Source organism: Nansenia antarctica (genome assembly GCF_963989245.1).
Source record: "Nansenia antarctica genome assembly, chromosome: 3".
Lineage (NCBI taxonomy): Eukaryota > Metazoa > Chordata > Actinopteri > Argentiniformes > Microstomatidae > Nansenia > Nansenia antarctica.
The window spans coordinates 242,701-253,769 of NC_137688.1; the positions used below are offsets into that span (position 1 = coordinate 242,701).

The window sequence follows — 11,069 nt, forward strand, 5'->3', positions numbered from 1 at the left end:
ATATCAAGTAACAGTGAGACCAGTTTAACTCTAAGGACATAGGAGCCTTACTGCAGTGGTCAGCAGGGCAGAACAGCATGGACACAGGATAGAGCCATGTATGGGAACCAATGTCAGTTTTGTAAGTTACGAGGTAAAGCTATTCCCTCTCTGAGAACAAGTATATAAGCTGTAACAAACATCAGTACTTGGCTCGGCACCAGCCGTAGCCAAGCTCGGCATCCCTTATGTCGCAGCCAAGCTCGGAGCCCTCTCCCTACCAATCTCAAGCCTGGTGGAGGAGTACAAATGTGCCAAATCAAGGCTGGAAATGACTCTCACAGAATCCCGGGATCCATTCGTCAGAGGTGCTGCTCCGATCCTAGCAACGGGGAGGAAATGGAAGCCATCTGCAGCAGTTGCGGTGGCAAAGACCGCCCTCAGACACCGGGATATAGTGGGGCATGTCCAACATGGCAGAGGGGGCCTTGGTTTGGAAACAACAACACCCACATGGCAAAAGGCTACTCCAACCGAACGGCGGAAGATGGTGGTTGAGGAGGTGCGCTACCAGGAGGAAGCAGCCAGGTGCGCCAAGGCAGTCTCCCAAGCCCAGCAAGGCCGCTGGATGAAGTGGGAGAGCGTGGAGAGGAGGAAAATCACATGGAACGAGCTGTGGAGCATGGAGTCTAATAGGCTAAGTTTCATCATCAGAGCCACATATGATGTCCTGCCCTCTCCTACCAACCTACATCTCTGGTATGGAGAGGACCCAGCCTGTCTCCAGTGTGCAGCCCCAGCAAGCCTCAAACACATCTTGGTGGGTTGCAAGACCAGTCTAACTCAAGGAAGATACACCTGGCGCCACAACCAAGTGCTAAAGTGCTTGGCTGCCGAACTTGAGCACAAGAGGGTAACCACCAACGCCATGCCTCTAAATGCCCAGACTACCTTTCCACGGAAAACAATCTTCATCCGGGAAGGGGAGAAACAGCGGACCAAGCCATCACCTCCAGACTCAGGCCCACTGAACGCAGCCCGGGATTGGGAAATGCGGGTAGACCTCAGCCAGAGGCTCACCTTCCCACCCGAAATTGCAGCGACCAACCTGCGCCCAGACCTAGTCCTCTGGTCCAAGTCCTGCCGGCGTGTCTTCATCGTAGAACTGACGGTCCCATGGGAGGAGGCCATCGATGAGGCATTCGAACGGAAGAGGCTGCGGTATGCCAACTTAGCAGTCGAAGCAGAGGGGCGGGGCTGGAACGTGAAGGTGTGGCCAGTGGAGGTGGGCTGCAGAGGCTTTGTAGCCAGCTCCACCACAAGGCTCCTGAGGGCAGTAGGGATCAGAGGACAGGCCCAACGGAAGGCAATTAAAGAACTGTCCACTGCAGCAGAACGGAGCAGTCACTGGCTGTGGCTGAAACGTAGGGACCCAACATGGGCTCCCAAATGACCACGTGGTGCCACCGTGCGACACACACCCAGGCCTGATCAGCCTGTGGTGGGCCAACCTCGGCAGAGGGTGTCTTGTGATAAATGGCCGAAACACCCAATGAGGTCGGGGACCACAACTGAAGATGTGTCGTACTGGTGGCACCACGTGATCATTGCCAAATTCCACTCCACCCAAGAGGACATCTCCAACTCCACTCAGTCAATTGTTGTGCTAATTATTTAGGGATTTTAACATCTAGTCCTATTAAGAATCCATGTCGTAGCCATGCTTGAAGCTTGGACTTAACAGAGCATGCTGCCTTGGAAACATCTGTACAAGAGAATGCAACCCAGATCTGCCTAATACAATGATTACAATTCAACCTTCTCTCTGAGTCATCAATATATCATTTCCGGCCACCTGACCAAGAAAGATCTCCATATATCAGACACAGACACAGACACAGACAGACAGACACACACACACACACACACACACACACACACATACAGAGACACAGACACAGACAGACAGACAGACAGACAGGTAGAGAGAGACAGAGAGAGAGAGACAAACACACACACACACACACACACAGGTTGTACGAGAGGGGGGGGGGGGACACAGAGGGAGAGAGAGAGAGAGAAGTGCACACATAGACCAGAGGTCAGCTGTCCTCAGACATGCCATAGCTGTTGTAAAAGCCCAGGTCACATGTGGGCTGAAGGTTTCATGACACATCTGCTGTTCCTCATGTGATGCCAAGTAGCTGATGGCAGCAGTCCTGACAGTCAGTGTCCTCATGGTTAAATGGTAAATGGATATACACAATACAGTGTTGAATAATAATAATAATAATAACTTTTATTTGTATAGCACTTTTCCTGCAAACGTTGCAGCTCAAAGTGCTCCAATCATTATATAATCATAATTTAATTATTTAGTCATTTAAAGGCAATATTAAAAATATGTGTTTTTAGTCTTGACTTGAACATATGTGCTGAGGTTGCATCCCTAATGTAAACTGGCAGTGAGACACAATCTGGAGCATAAAATGAGAATGCAGCCTCACCAAACCTCTTCTTTATGTGGTACACAGAGAAAACCAGCGTCAGAAGACCTGAGAGCTCTATTGGGCTGATATGCTAGCAGAAGACCTGAGAGCTCTATTGGGCTGATATGCTAGCAGAAGACCTGAGAGCTCTATTGGGCTGATATGCTAGCAGAAGACCTGAGAGCTCTATTGGGCTGATATGCTAGCAGAAGACCTGAGAGCTCTATTGGGCTGATATGCTAGCAGAAGACCTGAGAGCTCTATTGGGCTGTTATGCTAGCAGAAGACCTGAGAGCTCTATTGGGCTGATATGCTAGCAGAAGGTCTGAACATATTCTGGTGCTGTGCCAGTGAGAGCTTTATAAACAAGCAGAAGGATCTGGAAATCTGAATAATACACACAACACATTCTCAACATAGGTAGTAACAGTTAACTAGATGTAATAATAATAATAATAATTCATTGGATTTATATAGCGCTTTTCCGAGGCTCAAAGACGCTGACAATATGGGAAGAACGGAAAACACAGAAACAAGCAACAGATAACATGAGCACATAGAACACAGAGTTAACGAACGGGGAAGGTTGTATGCATGTCCAGGGGGGGGGCGGGGATGGCAGGGATGGGGGAGATGGCTAGGGGTAGGGGAGGCTGTAGGCGTGGGAGAACAGGTAGGTTTTGAGGTGGGATTTAAAAGTGAGAAGTGAGGGTGAGTCTCTGAGTGGTTGAGGGAGAGAGTTCCAGAGGCGGGGTGTGGCTCGTGAAAAGGCACGGTGACCGAAGCCTTTGAGTTTTGAGGGTGGGACAGTGAGGGGAACAATGGATGAGGATCGGAGGGTACGGGTAGGGCGGTGGGGGAGAAGGAGGTCAGTCAGGTAAGGGGGGGCCAGGCTATGGAGGGCTTTGTATGTGAGGATGAGGACTTTGAATTGAATACGTTCTTTGATGGGGAGCCAGTGGAGAGAGTGGAGGACAGGAGTGATGTGGTCACGGGAGCGGGTGTTTGAGAGGAGGCGTGCAGCAGAGTTTTGGACCATCTGGAGTCTATGGAGGGAGCGGGAGGTGATGCCGGTGAGTAGGGAGTTGCAGTAGTCGAGGCGGGAGGAGATGAAGGCGTGGGTGAGGGATTCAGCAGCGGGGGGGGAGAGGCAGTGTCTGATTTTTGCAATGTTTCGGAGGTGGAAGTAGGATGTCTTGACAATGGAACTGACGTGGGGATCGAATGAGAGGGTGGGGTCCAGGATGAAGCTGAGGTTGCGAGCCAGGGGGGAGGGGGTGATGGTAGTGTCGTCAATGGTGAGTGTGATGGGTCCGGTTTTATTGAGGGTGGATTTGGTGCCGATGAGGATGACTTCGGTCTTTTCACTGTTCAGTTTGAGGAAGTTGTGTGTGAGCCAGGTTTTTATTGCGGAGATGCAGGTTTCGATGTGAGTGAGGGGTGGGTTCTGGGTGGAGTTTGTGGTGATGTAAATCTGTGTGTCATCAGCGTAGCAGTGGAAGTCCAGGTTGAATTGGCGGATGATGTGACCGAGGGGGAGTGTGTAGCAGAGGAAGAGCAGGGGGCCGAGGACTGAGCCTTGTGGGACCCCCTGTGTGACAGAGGAGGAGGAGGAGGTGTGACCGGAGAGGGAGATGAACTGGTGTCTGTTGGTGAGGTAGGAGGTGAGCCAGTCCAGGGCGGTGCCCTCAACACCCAGTTGGCGCAGCCTTTGAAGGAGCCTTTTGTATGTCTTATTGTTGGGTGTCTTTGACAGAACAGCTGTAAGAACACGGTTATTTGACAGAACAGCTGTAAGAACAAGGTTATTTGTAAGAAGAAGGTTATTTGTAAGAAGGTTATTTGACAGAAGAAGGTTATTTGACAGAAGAAGGTTATTTGTAAGAACAAGGTTATTTCGCATCAACGTTGAAGCCAGTGACGAGAACAAAAGCTGGTAGAGTTCAAGGAAACTGGAGCCTGGAGCCTCGTTCTAGTTCTAGTTCTAGTTCTGTATATATGTTCGGTATGTGTCCACTTCCGTTCAAGTTGCAAAAGAAAAGGAGACAACTTCAGAAGAGTGGCTGGTGGAGTCGTTTAGTTTCCCATTGAACTTTAACAGAATCAGGGGACACATTAAGGACACATATTAAGACAAGGCTGTGTGTTAAGGACACACATTAAGACAAGGCTGTGTGTTAAGGACACATATTAAGACAAGGCTGTGTGTTAAGGACACACATTAAGACAAGGCTGTGTGTTAAGGACACACATTAAGACAAGGCTGTGTGTTAAGGACACACATTAAGACAAGGCTGTGTGTTAAGGACACACATTAAGACAAGGCTGTGTGTTAAGGACACATATTAAGACAAGGCTGTGTGTTAAGGACACATGTTAAGACAAGGCTGTGTGTTAAGGACACATGTTAAGACAAGGCTGTGTGTTAAGGACACACATTAAGACAAGGCTGTGTGTTAAGGACATGTTAAGACAAGGCTGTGTGTTAAGGACACATATTAAGACAAGGCTGTGTGTTAAGGACACATATTAAGACAAGGCTGTGTGTTAAGGACACTTATTAAGACAAGGCTGTGTGTTAAGGACACATATTAAGACAAGGGTGTGTGTTAAGGACATGTTAAGACAAGGCTGTGTGTTAAGGACACATGTTAAGACAAGGCTGTGTGTTAAGGACACATATTAAGACACGGCTGTGTGTTAAGGACACACATTAAGACAAGGCTGTGTGTTAAGGACACACGTTAAGACAAGGCTGTGTGTTAAGGACACATGTTAAGACAAGGCTGTGTGTTAAGGACACATATTAAGACAAGGCTGTGTGTTAAGGACACATGTTAAGACAAGGCTGTGTGTTAAGGACACATGTTAAGACAAGGCTGTGTGTTAAGGACACACATTAAGACAAGGCTGTGTGTTAAGGACACATGTTAAGACAAGGCTGTGTGTTAAGGACACATATTAAGACAAGGCTGTGTGTTAAGGACACATGTTAAGACAAGGCTGTGTGTTAAGGACACACATTAAGACAAGGCTGTGTGTTAAGGACACACATTAAGACAAGGCTGTGTGTTAAGGACACACATTAAGACAAGGCTGTGTGTTAAGGACACATATTAAGACAAGGCTGTGTGTTAAGGACACACATTAAGACAAGGCTGTGTGATAAGGACACATGTTAAGACAAGGCTGTGTGTTAAGGACACACATTAAGACAAGGCTGTGTGTTATCTATAAGAACTATGATTGGTCCGCTTGGTAGCGTCACATTCCGACTCTCGTAAATGCGGAAGTCATGGCAGAAATGTCATTTACTTTTTCTGTAATTACTTATTAATAAAGATTTGAAAGATTTGAAAATGTATGATAACCATCTCATTATCTTAGTTTACTGTCATTTCAATGCATTATAGACATTTTCTTTACAACAAGCATAACAAAAATAAGTTTTTTGATCGCTATTATGCCGCTATGAGTACACCGACCAACGCGACGCGGTCCGCGGACCAGTAGAACTATAAACTTGGAGAGCCCTCGCGTAGGCTACGGCGTAGCCGCGCGTAAATTCGACGCAGGAGTATAAATCAGGCTTAACTGTACTGTGTTATATTCCGCTAGGGGGCAGTCTCCTCATACTAACTGTACTGTGTTATATTCCGCTAGAGGGCAGTCTCCTCATACTAACTGTACTGTGTTATATTCCGGCCGCTAGAGGGCAGTCTCCTCATACTAACTGTACTGTGTTATATTCCGCTAGGGGGCAGTCTCCTCATACTAACTGTACGGTGTTATATTCCGCTAGGGGGCAGTCTCCTCATACTAACTGTACTGTGTTATATTCCGCTAGGGGGCAGTCTCCTCATACTAACTGTACTGTGTTATATTCCGCTAGGGGGCAGTCTCCTCATACTAACTGTACTGTGTTATATTCCGCTAGGAGGCAGTCTCCTCATACTAACTGTACTGTGTTATATTCCGCTAGAGGGCAGTCTCCTCATACTAACTGTACTGTGTTATATTCCGCTAGGGGGCAGTCTCCTCATACTAACTGTACTGTGTTATATTCCGCTAGAGGGCAGTCTCCTCATACTAACTGTACTGTGTTATATTCCGCTAGGGGACAGTCTCCTCATACTAACTGTACTGTGTTATATTCCGCTAGGGGGCAGTCTCCTCATACTAACTGTACTGTGTTATATTCCGGCCGCTAGGGGGCAGTCTCCTCATACTAACTGTATTGTAGACAGGGTTGCCAGATAGGGCGGTTTACCGCCAAATGGGCTACTTTTCACACTGGATCACACTGGGCCGGGGAAAAAATGTGGGTTCTTGGGCTGGATAAATAGCAATTATTATGATTATTATTATGATTATTATTATAGGTTAGGGCTGGATGCATAGCATTTAGGCGGTATCAAAATGTTAGTGCCTGCAAGTTACAAAATGCGTGACGTTAAAACACACACCTTAGTAGCTACATACAATGTGCAGGTTTTTTAATTTATTTTACAAACATAATTGACAACAGACATACAGTTGCATAATAGTAATTATAATAGACAATATCGGTTTTGGACTGGTGGTTCTGGGTGGATTTAGCGGGTTTTAGACAGTGGTTAGGCTGGAAATTGTCAATCCCATCTGGCAACCCTGACTGTAGCTTCTTCCTCTGTGGTGCTCAGATCGACACACACGGGAACACGTGTCTCTCACAGCAGGTATATATATATATATGCAGCTGGTTTATCATTCTGTCTTGACAACATGTCGGCGAGTGAAGAAATAGTTAACAACGAACCCGCGGAGCTGCCTCCCCCCGACACGGAGCTGCCTCCCCCCGTCGTGACACGGACACGCAGCGGCCGCAGAGTCCGGCCCCCCGCCGCGCTGCTGGACTCCCAGGTGCCCAGCCTGAAGACCCCCAGTCTGAAGACCCCCAGTCGGCGGAGGAAGTCGCTCATCCAGGAGGTTCCGTGTGAACTGGACCCAGAGGTTCTGGTGTCCAGAAGCGTCGAGTCAGAAGAACCAAGTTTAATATTGACCAAAGTTGAAGTGGGGTGTCCAAAACCCGCCGAATCCGTCAAACCTACCGATGGCACGTCTATAGTCCCGGACAGTCCAGCTGGACCGGTACCAGAGCAGACCGCGGTACCAAAGCAGACCGCCCCGGTACCGGAGGAGACCGCCCCGGTACCAAAGCAGACCGCCCCGGTACCGGAGGAGACCTCCCCGGTACCAAAGCAGACCGCCCCGGTACCAAAGCAGACCGCCCCGGTACCAAAGCAGACCGCCCCGGTACCAAAGCAGACCGCCCCGGTACCAAAGCAGACCTCCCCGGTACCAAAGGAGACCGCCCCGGTAACGGACCGCCCGAATAAAACGGCGAAAAAGAGGACTCACTCGGAGTCGAGTGAGAAACGGGAACCGATGATACCTTTGGGGAAGCCGAAGTCCGGACGGGTTTGGAAGGACCGCAACAAGCAACGGTGGGTATGGAGGGCCATAGATATATATGTGTTATCTTACTATCTATACATCTATACATCTCTACATCTCTACATCTATACATCTATACAACTATACATCTATACAACTATACATCTATACATCTCTACATCTATACATCCATACATCTATACATCTATACATCTCTACATCCATACATCTATACATCTATACATCTATACAACTCTACATCCATACATCTATACATCTATACATCTATACAACTATACATCTATACATCTATACATCCATACATCTATACAACTATACATCTATACATCCATACATCCATAGATCTATACAACTATACATCTATACATCCATACATCCATAGATCTATACATCTATACATCTATACATCTATACATCTATTCATCTATACATCCATACATCTATACATCTATACATCTATACATCTATACATCTATACATCTATACATCTATACAACTATACATCTATACATCCATACATCTATACATCTATACATCTCTACATCCATACATCTATACATCTATACATCTATACAACTATACATCTATACATCTATACATCCATACATCTATACAACTATACATCTATACATCCATACATCTATACATCTATACATCTATACATCTATACATCTATTCATCTATACATCTATACATCTATACATCTATACAACTATACATATATACATCTATACAACTATACATCTATACATCTATACATATATACATCTATACATCTATACAACTATACAACTATACATCTATACATCTATACATCTATTCATCTATACATCTATACATCTATACATCTATACAACTATACATATATACATCTATACAACTATACATCTATACATCTATACATCTATACATATATACATCTATACATCTATACAACTATACATCTATACATCTATACATATATACATCTATACATCTATACATCTATACAACTATACAACTATACATCTATACATCTATACATCTATACATCTATACATCTATACAACTATACAACTATACATCTATACAACTATACATCTATACATCTATACATCTATACATCTATACATCTATACATCTATACATCTATACATCCATACATCCATACAACTATACATCTCTACATCCATACATCCATACATCTCTACATCTATACATCTCTACGTCATCTATACATCTATACAACTATACATCATCTCTACATCTCTACATCTATACATCTATACATTTATACAACTATACATCATCTCTACATCTATACATCTATACATCTATACATCTCTACATCTATACATCTATACATTTATACATCTCTACATCTATGCATCTATACATCTATACATCTATACATCTATACATCTATACATCTATACCTCTATACAACTATACATCATCTATACAACTATACATCTATACAACTATACATCTATACATCTATACATCTATACATCTATACATCTATACATCTCTACATCTCTACATCTATACATCTATACATCTATACAACTATACATCTATACATCTATACATCCATACATCTATACAACTATACATCTATACATCCATACATCTATACAACTATACATCTATACATCTATACATCTATACATCTATACATCCATACATCTATACAACTATACATCTCTACATCTATACATCTATACAACTATACATCTATACAACTATACATCTCTACATCGTCGTACTGTGAATGTTTTTAATTGAAGGTTTCGCTAAGCGCCATCGGCAGTTTCAGTGCTAGAGAAGCGAACCAAACAAGTTGCAAGGGTTTTGTGTTTTGGTGTGTTTCGGTTTAAAAGTCAGTGTTTCCTCCAGGATTTTTCACATTAGTGGCGGAGTGGTCGTCTTTCGTGCGCGCAGTGACCTAAATATATATAATACATATATATAGTGATGTTGTTGTTGTGGGTGTGTTTAGTAGTGTTGTTGTTGTGGGTGTGTTCAGTAGTGATGTTGTTGTGGGTGTGTTCAGTAGTGATGTTGTTGTTGTGGGTGTGTTCAGTAGTGTTGTTGTTGTGGGTGTGTGTTCAGTAGTGTTGATGTTGTTGTGGGTGTGTTCAGTAGTGTTGATGTTGTTGTGGGTGTGTTCAGTAGTGTTGTTGTTGTTGTGGGTGTGTTCAGTAGTGTTGTTGTTGTGGGTGTGTTCAGTAGTGATGTTGTTGTGGGTGTGTTCAGTAGTGTTGTTGTTGTTGTGGGTGTGTTCAGTAGTGATGTTGTTGTGGGTGTGTTTAGTAGTGTTGTTGTTGTGGGTGTGTTCAGTAGTGATGTTGTTGTGGGTGTGTTTAGTAGTGATGTTGTTGTGGGTGTGTTCAGTAGTGTTGTTGTTGTTGTGGGTGTGTTCAGTAGTGATGTTGTTGTGGGTGTGTTCAGTAGTGTTGTTGTTGTGGGTGTGTTCAGTAGTGTTGTTGTTGTTGTGGGTGTGTTCAGTAGTGATGTTGTTGTGGGTGTGTTCAGTAGTGTTGTTGTTGTGGGTGTGTTCAGTAGTGTTGTTGTTGTGGGTGTGTTCAGTAGTGATGTTGTTGTGGGTGTGTTCAGTAGTGTTGTTGTTGTGGGTGTGTTCAGTAGTGTTGATGTTGTTGTGGGGTGTGTTCAGTAGTGATGTTGTTGTGGGGTGTGTTCAGTAGTGTGTTGTTGTGGGTGTGTTCAGTAGTGTTGTTGTTGTGGGTGTGTTCAGTAGTGTTGATGTTGTTGTGGGTGTGTTCAGTAGTGATGTTGTTGTGGGTGTGTTCAGTAGTGATGTTGTTGTGGTGTGTTCAGTAGTGTTGTTGTTGTTGTGGGTGTGTTCAGTAGTGATTTGTTGTGTGTGTGTTCAGTAGTGTTGTTGTTGTGTGGGTGTGTTCAGTAGTGTTGTTGTTGTGGGTGTGTTCAGTAGTGTTGTTGTTGTGGGTGTGTTCAGTAGTGTTGTTGTTGGTTGTGGGGGTGTTCAGTAGTGTTGTTGTTTGTTGTGGGTGGTGTGTTCAGTAGTGTTGTTGTTGTGGGTGTGTTCAGTAGTGTTGTTGTTGTTGTGGGTGTGTTCAGTAGTGTTGTTGTTGTGGGTGTGTTCAGTAGTGATGTTGTTGTGGGTGTGTTCAGTAGTGTTGA

General features: G+C 44.7%; 2 protein-coding genes across 2 annotated transcripts in view; one reads left to right on the forward strand and one right to left on the reverse strand.

Moving 5' to 3' along the window:
* Positions 1-7,151: 7,151 nt before the first annotated feature.
* On the forward strand, positions 7,152-9,704 carry LOC308153179 (uncharacterized protein; the record flags this gene model as incomplete). The annotated part of the gene is made up of 2 exons (XM_080526265.1): positions 7,152-7,954; positions 9,695-9,704. The coding sequence occupies exons 1-2, from the start codon at positions 7,233-7,235 to the stop codon at positions 9,702-9,704; spliced, it is 732 nt and encodes a 243-aa protein (XP_080382391.1). The 5' UTR covers positions 7,152-7,232.
* LOC308153180 (sister chromatid cohesion protein PDS5 homolog A) overlaps positions 9,701-11,069 on the reverse strand; it is a gene marked incomplete at its 3' end in the record, with an annotated part of 41,867 nt that continues 40,498 nt past the window's right edge. Inside the window, exon 14 of the mRNA XM_080526266.1 lies at positions 9,701-9,725. Within this exon, the coding sequence (XP_080382392.1) occupies positions 9,701-9,725 (25 nt within the window). The remainder of the gene's footprint in view (positions 9,726-11,069) is intronic.